A 12,983-nucleotide genomic window follows, 5' to 3' on the forward strand; every position below is an offset into this window, starting at 1 on the left:
AGAGCAGTGTCTAACCCCGAGTTGTTCTTGAACGTTAGAAACGTGTGCTTGTAGGATCGATGAATGAGGCAAGTTGTATAAAGTGCTTTGAGTGCTCAGAGTAGAAATGTGCTAATTCAGTTTAAATGACCTATAATAACCTTCATATCCACACTTTCTAATCTCCAATTCAAACACAACCAACACGATGAAGAGGATCAGGCACAGAGGAGAAAGACCAGGAGCTCATTGATGAGCTCTGATCAGTTTACGCCTGCGTGTAAACGTTTAAAGTTCAGTTCTTCCTGGAGCCTGTGCAGACAGCAGAAACAGCAGCATGCGCTCAAAGTTTCTCTTTGATCGCATGCTGCTGTTTCTTCTCAGCCACATATGAGCGAAGTCAGATTCCTTCTTCTCCTCATCACTGAATTCTGACTCCTTCTTTTCCCAGATGAGCCCAAGCGGCCGCAGTACGAGGACTGGCTCGGAGAGACGCAGCAGCTCCTGCAGATGCAGCAGCGCCTCCTGGAGGATAAGATCGCTGCTCACCGCAAGACCAAGAAGGCTCTGTCAGCCAAACAGAGAACGGCCAAGAAGGCGGGCCGTGTCTTCGCAGAGGAGGACGCCGCCCAGCTACGCTACATCAGCGAGCAGCAGGGAGTGGTCCAGAAGCAGCTAGAGCAGGTAATGGAGCTGATCCCAGTGCAGAATAAATCCAGATTATCAGACTGAACTGAAGGTAGAGGCCGGCCGGGGGCAGCCAGTGAAACCTGTAAAGGACCGTTTTCAGGGGCCGGTGTATCCACAGTGAGTGCTTCTTCTCTGTGTCCAGATCCGGAAGCAGCAGAAGGACCACGCCGAGCTCATCGAGGACTACCGGACCAAACATCCTCAGAGGGGTCTGCAGCAGCAACCGGCACCCCCACTCCCTCAGAAGCTGCTCTCACAGCCCATCGTGCCCCTGCAACCCCACCCGGGCGGCCCCGCACCGGCCCGTCTCCCAAATGTGCCTCCTGGTTGGACTCCAGGGGGTGGGGCTCCAGGGGTGATGGGGCAGAGGATGCCGCCTCATCAACCCCCTCAACTCCCCGCCGCCCTACCCAACAGCCCGCAAGTACCCCCACACACCCAGGCGCCCTCTGCTATAGTGCCAGGCCTCGCAGCTCAGACGGCAGGCTTTACTGCCGCCTCCCGAGGCCCCACCGGAGGTCCCAATGGAGCCACAGTGGATGGAGCTGGCCCTGCCCCTCAGGTAACAAACATGGCTGCTGCACCCCACTGTGATCCAGAACCAGGCTCGCATCATAAATCAGATGGGGAGGGGGGGATTATCTCCATATGTTTGAGCCCTCATACCTCCATCAGCACAGGAGACCCCACAGGAAGTTCAGTCTAATGCCGGTCCACATCTGGATTTGTCAGTCCAACTTTTATGTATCTCTGAACATCTGTATTAGAAAAGCCAATGAGGGGGGGACCCTGCAGTAACACTGCTTCATGTGAGCTTAGGCTGCTCCTGGGCGCTGGCTAACCCCTCTGACTCCGCCTCCTCCACAGGTCAAGTTTGACGACAACAACCCGTTCAGCGAGGGTTTCCAGGAGAGGGAGAGGAGGGAGAGGCTGAGGGAGCAGCAGGAGAGGCAGCGAGTTCAGCTCATGCAGGAGGTAAAACATCACGGAGGAGGAGGAGCAGAGCAAGCTGGGCCTCAGTCAGCAGAGCTCCTCCTCATAGAGCGCGTCCCCTCTGACTCCTCAAGTTTCTGTTTACCCACAACATGAAGACGTTCATGCTCTCACAGCTGGAGCACGCCCTGGTTAGGAACCAGGAAGAGTTAAATGTAAAGAGGAGTGAGACGGAGCGCAGTGTGTTTCCTCAAACACACTCAGAGCATTAGACTGGAGTCGGTGTTAAAGAGAGTAAACCAGTTTAAGCAGATGGGTTTAGACTCTAATAAGGGAAGAGAGCCAGTATCACTGAGTTCAGGAGGAGGTGAATCCCAAAGTCGGGGAGCAGAGCAGCTGAAAGCTCTGTTCCTCTTAGTGGTGAGACGGGAACAATGAGGTGAAGACATCGGTGAATGAGAGGGAGTAAATGTGGAGTAAATCACACAAGTAGGGAGGGACCAGGTTGTGGATACACGTCAAGTGAAGGAGACTCGAGCATCTACAGTCAGTGCAGCTGATGAAGAAGAGGGTGATGCGCTCTCTGGAGGCTGTGCGAGTTATGATCGCGAGAAATCAGAATTACAGTATCTGAGAAGTGACGAGGATAGGAGCAGCATGTGGGGCGAGGAAAGGAGGAAGTGCTGTCGAGGAGGACACCCAGACTGTTACCCTGAGGGGGGGTGGAGGTGTTGTCAGTATTAATGGAAAACCTGTAACCTGTGCTGACAAGCTTCAGTTTTACAGGAAGTGCAGAATTATTAGGCAAGTTGTATCTTTGAGGAATAATTTTATTATTGAACAACAACCATGTTCTCAATGAACCCAAAAAACTCATTAATATCAAAGCTGAATGTTTTTGGAAGTAGTTTTTAGTTTGTTTTTAGTTTTAGCTATTTTAGGGGGATATCTGTGTGTGCAGGTGACTATTACTGTGCAGAATTATTAGGCAACTTAACAAAAAACAAATATATACCCATTTCAATGATTTATTTTTACCAGTGACACCAATATAACATCTCCAAATTCACAAATATACATTTCTGACATTCAAAAACAAAACAAAAACAAATCAGCGACCAATATAGCCACCTTTCTTTGCAAGGACACTCAAAAGCCTGCCATCCATGGATCCTGTCAGTGTTTTGATCTGTTCACCATCAACATTGCGTGCAGCAGCAACCACAGCCTCCCAGACACTGTTCAGAGAGGTGTACTGTTTTCCCTCCTTGTAAATCTCACATTTGATGATGGACCACAGGTTCTCAATGGGGTTCAGATCAGGTGAACAAGGAGGCCATGTCATTAGTTTCTCTTCTTTTATACCCTTTCCTGCCAGCCACGCTGTGGAGTACTTGGACGCGTGTGATGGAGCATTGTCCTGCATGAAAATCATGTTTTTCTTGAAGGATGCAGACTTCTTCCTGTACCACTGCTTGAAGAAGGTGTCTTCCAGAAACTGGCAGTAGGACTGGGAGTTGAGCTTGACTCCATCCTCAACCCGAAAAGGCCCCACAAGCTCATCTTTGATGATACCAGCCCAAACCAGTACTCCACCTCCACCTTGCTGGCGTCTGAGTGGGACTGGAGCTCTCTGCCCTTTACCAATCCAGCCACGGGCCCATCCATCTGGCCCATCAAGACTCACTCTCATTTCATCAGTCCATAAAACCTTAGAAAAACCAGTCTTGAGATATTTCTTGGCCCAGTCTTGACGTTTCAGCTTGTGTGTCTTGTTCAGTGGTGGTCGTCTTTCAGCCTTTCTTACCTTGGCCATGTCTCTGAGTATTGCACACCTTGTGCTTTTGGGCACTCCAGTGATGTTGCAGCTCTGAAATATGGCCAAACTGGTGGCAAGTGGCATCTTGGCAGCTGCACGCTTGACTTTTCTCAGTTCATGGGCAGTTATTTTGCGCCTTGGTTTTTCCACACGCTTCTTGCGACCCTGTTGACTATTTTGAATGAAACGCTTGATTGTTCGATGATCACGCTTCAGAAGCTTTGCAATTTTGAGACTGCTGCATCCCTCTGCAAGATATCTCACTATTTTTGACTTTTCTGAGCCTCTCAAGTCCTTCTTTTGACCCATTTTGCCAAAGGAAAGGACGTTGCCTAATAATAATGCACACCTGATATAGGGTGTTGATGTCATTAGACCACACCCCTTCTCATTACAGAGATGCACATCACCTAATATGCTTAATTGGTAGTAGGCTTTCGAGCCTATACAGCTTGGAGTAAGACAACATGCATGAAGAGGATGATGTGGACAAAATACTCATTTGCCTAATAATTCTGCACTCCCTGTATTACTGCTGAGTGTGAGACACTGGAGGAGAGCCATGATTTAACCTCACTGAGGCAGGGAGAGAGGGTATGGGTGGAAGGGTGAGACTGGGTTTGGAAGGAACATACAGCTGAGTGTCAGCTGTGTAGCAGTGAAAGCTAATATTTATGTGGAAGCACTTCAGTGACGAATAACAGAGGCCCCAACACTGAACCCTGGGGAACACCGGCAGAAACAGGAAATGAACTTGAAGAGTGAGCTTTAAATTGAATATGAGAGATGTGAGGTGAACCAGGCAGGGAGGGCAGTCTTTCCAGAGGATGGTGTGGGAAATCAACGGCTCAGCTCAAGAAGGAGGAGGATGGCGAGGAAACTGGAGTCAGCTGCCATCAGGACGTTGGTCGTTTTGAATAGTCGTTCCCTGTGAAGTGGATGGAAAGCAGACTGGAGTTGTTCATAGAGATTATTGTTGTTACTGAGACGTGTGTGAAGCCGAGAGGAGACAGTTTTCTCAAGAGTTTAAGAAACAATAAGGAGATCGGATATCTAAATGAATTTATTTGTACCAGGCTTTTTAAGAATGGGAGTAAAGGAGGCAGGTTTCAATGATGAAGGAACGAGTAATAGTGATGATAATGGGGGCCAATGAGGTCTGACGGCTTTTAACGAGGACAGTGGGAAGAGGGTGGAGCTGACAGACAGATTGAATCCTTATTGGTACATCCGATCCTTGGAGGAGAGTCAAACTTGAAGATGGTTGAATGGTAGACAAGGAGGGAGCAAGGAGCTCCAGCAGAGGTGTCAATGTTAGAAATGTGGGTTACGGTAAGAAGGAGTCTGGAGGCCTGGTTACATCCACGAGAACAGATTAGACCACATGAGTATGTAATTGTTGTGTGTATGAATAAAGCATGGTTGTCAGGGGTTAAAGGTCAGAGGTGTCTGCAGCCTCCTCCTGCTCATGAATCCTGTTGATGTGCTTCCAGGTGGAGCGTCACCGCGTCCTGCAGCAGAGACTGGAGCTGGAGCAGCAGAGCCTCTTGGGGGCCTCCGTGCCTCCTGCCGCAACTCCGTCGGGTCCTCAGGTGGGACCGACAGCGGGTCCTGCCCCTGGAGGGGACGGTTTGTCTCAGATGCCCTTTTTCAGCTCCGAGCTGCCCCAGGACTTCCTCCAGACCTCCAGACCTCGACCTCAGCACCACAGCCAGATGGCAGTGACCTTTCCCCTGCAGGCGGGCCTCCGCCAAGCCCTCATGGCGAGGCCTCTACTCCCTGGAGCGCCCCCTGTTCCAACAGGTGAACCCCCCATGAACGTGGCTCCTTCCAGCCTCCAGACCAGGCCGAGGCTGCCTGGCCTCACAGGACCCTCAGCCCCAGGGCAGGCACACCCAGCTGGGATAGGAGCAGCAGGAATGCCCTCCTCCCATCCGGCAGGGCAGGGACATCTATTCGGACACGACTCCTCCTCTTCCTCTCCCTCCACTCCTCTGGCCACTTCCTTCCCCTGCTCCTCCTCTGGTGGCCCCGCCTCCCTCATCCAGCTGTATTCTGACATCATCCCGGACAATAAACCGAATAAGAAGAGGAGTAGGAAGAAGGACGGGGAGGAAGCCACAGGAGGAGGGGGGGCCAGGACGCCACTGTCCTCGCAATCGGATGACCTCACTGCCCCTCCCACCCCTGCTGTCTCTGACACTGCGTGCTCCACACCCACCTTTGGCAGCATGGACCAATCAGAGCTGTCTTTCCCTCAGAGCTCCTCCCTCTCTGGTCTGGCCCCATCATCAGAGCTGGAGAGGCAGCTGTCCATCATCTCTGCAGCCCAGCAGAGAGCCTCCGGGCTGGGCTCAGAGTGCCAGAGAGGGCCCCTGTCTGCAGCTCTGCTGAAGGTCAAGGTGCGCTTGTTTTCACACTTCATCCCACTTGTGCTGCAGTGGTACTGTAGTGATGCTGTGATAGTGGATGAACTATGGTATTGTGTGTCACTTTCCTGGGTCTCTCTGCAGGAGGAGCGCGAGGAGGCCGCAGCCTGTGGAGCCAGGGTGGTGAAGATGGAGGAGGGCCGGGCAGAGCCGTTCTCCCCCACGTCTCCTCATCAGGCAGGCGATGCAGGTAAGGAGCTGCTCAGACACCTGCTAAGGGACAAGACCTCCCCTGCCAACACGCCATCGCCCATCACCCAAGCTCCGCCTATCGCCCGGCGACAGCTGTCCAGCGACGGCTGTCGATCTGAAGAGGAAGATGCACCTGGTTCCCATGGCAACATGGTGAGGAGGTGGCCAGGGCAGACAAATGGAATGTCATGTGACCTTTTAGTTAAAAAAGCTGATCATGTGCTCCACCTCCAGGTGGTGAGGGACGGTCCTGCCTCAGAGCTGCTGGACGCCTTCGGCAGGAAGAAGACGCAACGCTGCAAGAGACCCGCCCGGCCCGACAAAGACCGAGCTCCTCCCAAGTACAAAAGGAAGAAGAAGGAGGAGGAGGAGAAGCTACTCCAATCCTGCTCCACCTCTTCCTCCTCTGACCCAGTGGTGACACACCTCAGACAGGTAGAGCCCCGCCTCCTCCTGTTTACTGAGCAGGAAGCAGATGTCTGAAAGTTTAAACCTCTCCCCTCCATCAACAGCTGGCAGTGCTGCCCCTCATGGAGCCGGTCCTGGGGGTGGATCTCAGTCTGTTCCCCCCATACGGCAGTTCCTCTCTGGGCCGAGACTCCAGGCTGAGCGGCTCCTTCGGCAACGCCTGCCTGGATGGAGTCACCGACTACTACTCCCAGCTCATATACAAGGTACCGCTGCATGGGTACTGAGGTAATACTTTAGTAATGGTGTGGTACTGCTGTTTAATTTTACATCACTTCCTGTCTGCTCCTCCAGCAGAACAACCTCAGTAACCCCCCCACTCCTCCGGCCTCCCTGCCACCGACGCCGCCTCCTGTTGCCAGGCAGAAACTGGTGAACGGTTTCGCCACGACAGAGGAGCTGACCAGGAAGGAGGTCGGCGAGCAGGATGGTGAGAGGCTTATTTGACCCTCTTCTTTGTCTGACAGGCACAGGTTAGCCTGTGCAGCTGTGACAGTGTGGCCGTAAGTATGTGGACACCTGACAGCTGCACGAGAGCAACAGCTGATCTCTTCCTCCTGTTTCTACCTCAGTGAAAGGTGTGTCTGCTCTGAAGCTGAAAGGGGAGGAGCTTCTCAATTTAAACCATCCCTCCAGGACAGTGGATGTGCCTGCCTCCCTCCCAACCCCACCCCACAACAACCAGGAGGAGCTCAGGTTAGCCCCGCCCCTCAGATGTGAAGCCAAATGCCTCGTCGTCGTCTTGAGTCGTGCTGACTTTTCTTTGTGATTTCTCATCCTCAGGGTCCAGGACTCGTCAGAGCAAGATGACCCCGACAGCTACGTTCCATCGTCGTCCCCGGAGAGCGTGGCGGACATAGAGATCAGCCGGTACCCCGACCTGTCCTTCATCAAGCTGGAGCCTCCCTCACCCTGCCCGTCGCCTACACTACCCATGATCCCCTGTGCTTGGGGGAAAGGTGAGTCAGCCACAGCGTGACTGGAAAATGCCGCCTGTCTGTTCTGACTGATGCTCACCTGTTGCTCACCTGTGTGCAGGCTCTGCAGTCAAACAGGAAGTGAAGACTGAGACCAACCATCAGGGACTTCCTTCCTGCTCGAACACAGACCTGGTTACCATAGCAATAACCCTGAACCCCACTGCAGCCCAGGTAAACATCTCTTGCTATTAATGTTGATGTATCAGTAGCCCCTCCCCCTGGTCGTCATTGCTGTGACCCTCTGTTTCCAGAACGTTCCAGGAGTGATGGCGGCGGTGGCGGAGCTGCTGCGGGTCCCCGTCCCTGTGAACTACCAGCTGAGCCGAGCGTCCGGTCCCGAGCAGAGCTCTCTGGCCCTGCTGGCGAGCGTGCAGGTGCCGCTGATGCAGGTGAGATCGCTGCACCCCGCAGCATTGTTTCATCGCTGTCGGCGCTGAGCGTCTCTCCAGGTGACTGACAGCTGTTTGATGTGTTCACAGGGTTCATCCGCCACAAAACAGAGAGCGGCCGCTACAGGAAACACAGGTCTGCACACACACTCGCACACTCACGCACGCACACACCTGTGCGTCTGTTCATATCTATCCGTGTCTACAGGTGTCAGAATGGACTTCAGCCAGCAGGGCGGCGCTGCCACCACCAGGCCTCAGTGCTGCAGCTACTGCAAGGTGTTGCTGGGAAACGGAGTCCGCATTGTCAGGGAGCTCAAACAGGTTAGACGCCTCAGAGGAGACGGTCAGAGTGACCTCACAGTGGACAGGAAGTCACCCTCTGTGTGTGTGTTACAGGAGGGTCAGTCCGGACCCGGCTCCAGCTTGCTCTTCTGCAGTCCCAACTGCTCCACCCTCTACACCAACGACCTCCAGAGCAGGTCTGCAGGCACCAAGGTGAGGCCCCGCCCACACCGCAGGTGTCCCAGCCTTCATTTGGCTGATGTGTTTGGCGCTGAGATTAGGCACAGACAATGGTTTAGTTACAATCATAGTGGTAGCTGTTACGATTGGCTGCTGTGGGGGGTGGGTGTGTGTTTTGTTGTTTTCTTCTCCTTGGTTGGTTGTTCCCCTGGTGCAGTTTAGTCTGGGGTCAGGAGTTCAGGTAGATTTCCCACAATGCACCGCTTTAACACCTGTCCCGCTGTCAGTCTGCAGTCCCTGTCCTGCTCTCCGGCTCCGAGTGCCCCCCTCCCACCAGGGTGCAGCACCAGTACACCAGCAACATGTCCTCCATTGCCGTCCACGCCCTCCCCCGTGCTCCCTCCTCGCCTCCCCCGACATCCTCCTCCACCCCACCTCTCTTCTTCCCATCTGCCTCTGCCATCACCATGGAGACCAGGCCTCGCATGGACAGCCTCAAGGTGGGCGTGGTTACCTGTGAACTAACATTGTACTGAGTCAGGTCATTGATTTGAAGACTGACTATTTGACCGGCTTACAGGTGAAGGTAAAGTTGAAGCCCCGCCCCCGGGCAGTCCCAGGTGAGGAGGACTCGCTGTCATCGTGCCATGGAAAGAGGATGAAGAGTTCCCGCTGGCGACGCTGGAGTGTTAACATCACACTGAGCAGGTATGTTAGGGACCTCATTTGAACCTCACCTACTAGTTTTTGGCACCTGTGGGGGAAGGGGCGGAGCCTCTGCTCCAGCAATGACCACTGTGTTTGAGGATAACAGCCTGTGCAAGTGCACGTGGCACCACGACGCCCTCAGCTGCGCGTTATCAGACCTGGATGTTCTGTCATCAGTAATCTTTCTCTTTTTCACGCAGGGGTACTTGCATCTCTAATGAGGCGGTTGCCTTGCCAACACAGGATGAAGTGGATGAGCTGTTGAAGAACCTGGGGGCGTGTCTTCGTCCAGAACCATTACCCAGAGACCAGCGCAGGTGCTGCTTCTGTCACCAGCAGGGCGATGGCCAGACAGACGGACCGGCCAGGCTCCTGAACCTGGACTTGGATCTGTGGGTGAGTGCGCCGCTCTCTGCTCTGAGTCTCCGGTGGCGGCGCGGTGCGGCCCATTCACCTGTCGTCCATGTGTTTGTGTCCCAGGTGCACCTTAACTGCGCCCTGTGGTCCAGCGAGGTGTACGAGACTCAGGCGGGTGCGCTCATCAACGTGGAGCTGGCTTTGAGGCGAGGACTAACGCTGCGCTGCGCTCACTGCCAGCAGACCGGCGCCACGAGCGGCTGCAACCGCCTCCGCTGCACCAACACCTACCACTTCACCTGCGCCTCGCAGGCCCAGTGCACCTTCTTCAAGGTAAGCGCAAGGCCGAGTTACACCTGAGCTCACGCCCACCGGGCACTCCTCCTCACCCTGCACCTCCTCTCTTCTCCAGGATAAGACCATGCTCTGCCACCTCCATAAACCCAGGATGGTTCCTCTCACCGGGGACAGGTCCTGCGGCAGCTCACCCTCCTCCACTCCCAGCTCTGCCCCTGACCCGGCGGCTGTGACGGCCTCTGACCCGTACGACTCAGAGCTGCGATGCTTCGCGGTGTTCCGCCGAGTGTTCGTGCAGCGGGACGAGGCGCGCCAGATCGCAGCCGTGGTGCAGCGTGGTGAGCGGCAGCACACCTTCAGGGTCGGCAGCCTGCTGTTCCGTGCCATCGGCAGGCTCCTCCCACAGCAGATGAGAACCTTCCACAACGAGACGGCCATCTTCCCCGTCGGTTACCATGCTAACCGTATCTACTGGAGCATGCGCCACAGCAACAGGTAAGAGCAGCAGCGTGCAGATTATCAATCAGAATCAATGTGCGGTTGCCACGCCCACCGCTGTGCTACATCACACTGCCCACTTTTCTCTGATGGAAGACAAAGTTTAGATCTGCAGGAAGATGTTTATGTTAGGAGCTCTTACTGTGAAAGGTTGCAACAGGAAGAAGACGGTCTGACACAGAGTAGTGATGGAGGTGTCGGATTACCAACCACAGTGTGAGAGGGTGTTTACCTCCCTCTGCAGTGATTGGTCTGATCACAGGTAGACGTCAGCAGTGATTGGTCGGTCTGATGGCTCTCTGCTCGTGCTCCGCAGACGCTGTAAGTACATGTGCTACATCGAGGAGGAGGAGGGGCAGCCGCTGTTCAAGGTTAAGGTGGTGGAGAAAGGACACGATGACCTCATTCTGACCGGACCCACGCCCAAAGGTAACCATCACCTGTGTGTCTGCACAACTGTCATCAGAAGCACTGCTGCTCCTCAGGAGCACGGCGATGAACCAAAGTGTGTGTGTGTGTGTGTGTGTGTGTGTGTGTGTGTGTGTGTGTGTGTGTGCGCGTGCGTGCGTGCGCGTGCGTGCAGCTGTGTGGGATCAGATCCTGGATCCCGTCTCCCAGATGAGGACCTCCAGCGGGACTCTGAAGCTGTTCCCAGTTTACCTGAAAGGAGAAGATCTGTTTGGTCTGACCACGTCTGCGGTGACCCGAATCATAGAGTCTGTACGTCCAGCACACACACACACACACACCTTCAAACAGGGACCCAGACTCACCTGTTCTCTGTGTGTTTCAGTTACCTGGCGTGGAGGCCTGTGAGCGTTACACCTTTCGTTACGGCAGGAACCCCCTCATGGAGTGGCCTCTGGCCTTCAACCCGTCAGGCTCCGCCCGTTCCGAACCCAAAGCCTGTCAGGCCAAAAGGTACGTGCTCTGAAGCAATGATGTCACTTTGTGTCAAGCTGCTGATGGAAGTGGCGGGCGGGTGGGGCAAAGTGTAGCTGCTCTGCATTGTGTTGTGACATCGTCAGTGTGGCTGGGACAGAGATCTGCTCAGGCCTCCGTCACAGGTTTCTGTAAAGCGCACCCACAGCTGCCTGACGCCCTCCTCTCCCCCCTCAGACCCTACCTGCTGGCCAGCATCGCCCCCAGGTGTCAGGGCTCGGTGGGCTCCATCGTGGGCCTCGTCCCCGGCGTCATCTCTCTGTCTCCGGGCGAGTCCGTGGCCGGCGCTCACCAGGGACGCCACTCCAAGTCCTCGCAGTACCGCCGCATGAAGGCTGAGTGGAAGAGCAATGTGTACCTGGCACGCTCCCGCATCCAGGTGGGTCACCTGCAGCACAGCCCGAACACTTGACCGCCAACGCAGGACAGGAAGCTGACTGTGTTTGTGTGTGTGCTCGCAGGGTCTCGGACTGTACGCTGCCAGAGACATCGAGAAGTGCACCATGGTCATCGAATACATCGGGACCATCATCAGGAGTGAAGTAGCCAATCGCAAGGAGAGGCTGTACGAATCACAGGTAACACACAGGTCTGCGACTTCTGATGTTCAGATCGGAGTCACGTCGACTGAAAGCTGTCGTCTGATTGGTTCGTTCACATGTCACACAAACATAAACAGTCAGTGACATCTGTGTGAAGGGGGTGGGGCCTGCACGTCTCACCTCCAGAGGGTCATGTCTTTCACTCGTGTTGTGTGTCTGTGTGCAGAATCGCGGCGTGTACATGTTCCGGATCGACAACGACTATGTGATCGACGCCACCATCACCGGGGGACCCGCCAGGTGAGTCCAGCTCAGACCGGTTCAGTGCTGATCTCAGACCTGCACACACCTGACCCAATGAGCCCTTCCTGTACAGACGCTCAGGTGAGCGCCCTCTGCTGTTTCAGCAAGGAGGTGATCAAACAGTCCTGATGTTCAGATGTAGTAGGAGGCTATCGTAAAGAGGTGTGTGTGTGTCCACCTGGGGTCTCTGCCCAGTTGGACTTGAAACACCTCTCCTGGGACGCATCAGGTGTTCTGGTGTTTAAAGCTGTGGGTGAGCAGCAGCTCAATTTGAGCTCCTCACCTGTCGTGGAGCGCTCAGACACTCCTCAGAGGAAACTTTCCTTTCATCTGGTGCTCACAGGTGAGGGCGGGGCTGTGGAAGGGTCGCAGCTCCGCCCTCGCTCTGAGTGCTCATGGTGTTGGGAAAACACACCTGAAAGTGTCCTCGCTCCAGGACACAAACCGCTGAGGCGTGACGTGATGACATCACAGCTCAGCTCCAGTGTTTTTACTGCCCCTCTGAATTTAACTGATTCATGTTTGCAGTGGAAATCACACGTGATGTAAGAAAGTCACATGCGATGAGCCGCTCGGGAATAAACCAAACGTTAACATGTTATCTTGGTGACGTGTATACCTCGTGTGTTATTGTGCCGGAAGTGAGGCGTTCTCACTGGCTCTAGTGACCCTTGACCTCTCGGTCAGCTGACAGCTGGTGGGGTAATGGACGTCTCTGAAAGAGCAGAGCACTTCTTACAGATGTGATGTCCTGATAAGTCGAGCAGATATTTGAAATTTACTTATCAACATTCATTAAAACTTTATTTATGTCACGGTCCCAAATTTTTATCCGCTCTCTTCCGACATCCCCACGTTTGAGTTTCAGACTAAATGCATTCTGGGATATTTGGCTGCCCCAAGTCCAAGTTCAGGTGTGTTCGGGGGGGGCGGCTGCTCAGGTGGCTCTGCATTGATAAATACCTGAACCAGCCGAGTTCTGATAAACTCAG

General features: G+C 54.3%; 1 protein-coding gene across 1 annotated transcript in view; it reads left to right on the plus strand.

The window, feature by feature from the left end:
• The window catches only part of kmt2ca (lysine (K)-specific methyltransferase 2Ca), a 50,813-nt gene that overhangs the window by 36,587 nt on the left and 1,243 nt on the right, over positions 1–12,983 (plus strand). Inside the window, exons 50-74 of the mRNA XM_026179280.1 lie at positions 431–663; positions 812–1,231; positions 1,537–1,644; positions 4,915–5,823; positions 5,935–6,195; positions 6,277–6,477; positions 6,555–6,716; positions 6,805–6,940; positions 7,083–7,206; positions 7,294–7,469; positions 7,549–7,661; positions 7,742–7,879; positions 7,970–8,203; positions 8,279–8,377; positions 8,632–8,844; positions 8,925–9,052; positions 9,253–9,448; positions 9,533–9,742; positions 9,822–10,201; positions 10,521–10,633; positions 10,788–10,924; positions 10,998–11,125; positions 11,324–11,525; positions 11,608–11,724; positions 11,915–11,988. Coding sequence (XP_026035065.1) covers positions 431–663; positions 812–1,231; positions 1,537–1,644; positions 4,915–5,823; positions 5,935–6,195; positions 6,277–6,477; positions 6,555–6,716; positions 6,805–6,940; positions 7,083–7,206; positions 7,294–7,469; positions 7,549–7,661; positions 7,742–7,879; positions 7,970–8,203; positions 8,279–8,377; positions 8,632–8,844; positions 8,925–9,052; positions 9,253–9,448; positions 9,533–9,742; positions 9,822–10,201; positions 10,521–10,633; positions 10,788–10,924; positions 10,998–11,125; positions 11,324–11,525; positions 11,608–11,724; positions 11,915–11,988 — 5,212 coding nt within the window. The remainder of the gene's footprint in view (positions 1–430; positions 664–811; positions 1,232–1,536; positions 1,645–4,914; positions 5,824–5,934; positions 6,196–6,276; positions 6,478–6,554; positions 6,717–6,804; positions 6,941–7,082; positions 7,207–7,293; positions 7,470–7,548; positions 7,662–7,741; positions 7,880–7,969; positions 8,204–8,278; positions 8,378–8,631; positions 8,845–8,924; positions 9,053–9,252; positions 9,449–9,532; positions 9,743–9,821; positions 10,202–10,520; positions 10,634–10,787; positions 10,925–10,997; positions 11,126–11,323; positions 11,526–11,607; positions 11,725–11,914; positions 11,989–12,983) is intronic.

This window comes from Astatotilapia calliptera, chromosome 9 (assembly GCF_900246225.1).
Source record: "Astatotilapia calliptera chromosome 9, fAstCal1.2, whole genome shotgun sequence".
NCBI lineage: Eukaryota > Metazoa > Chordata > Actinopteri > Cichliformes > Cichlidae > Astatotilapia > Astatotilapia calliptera.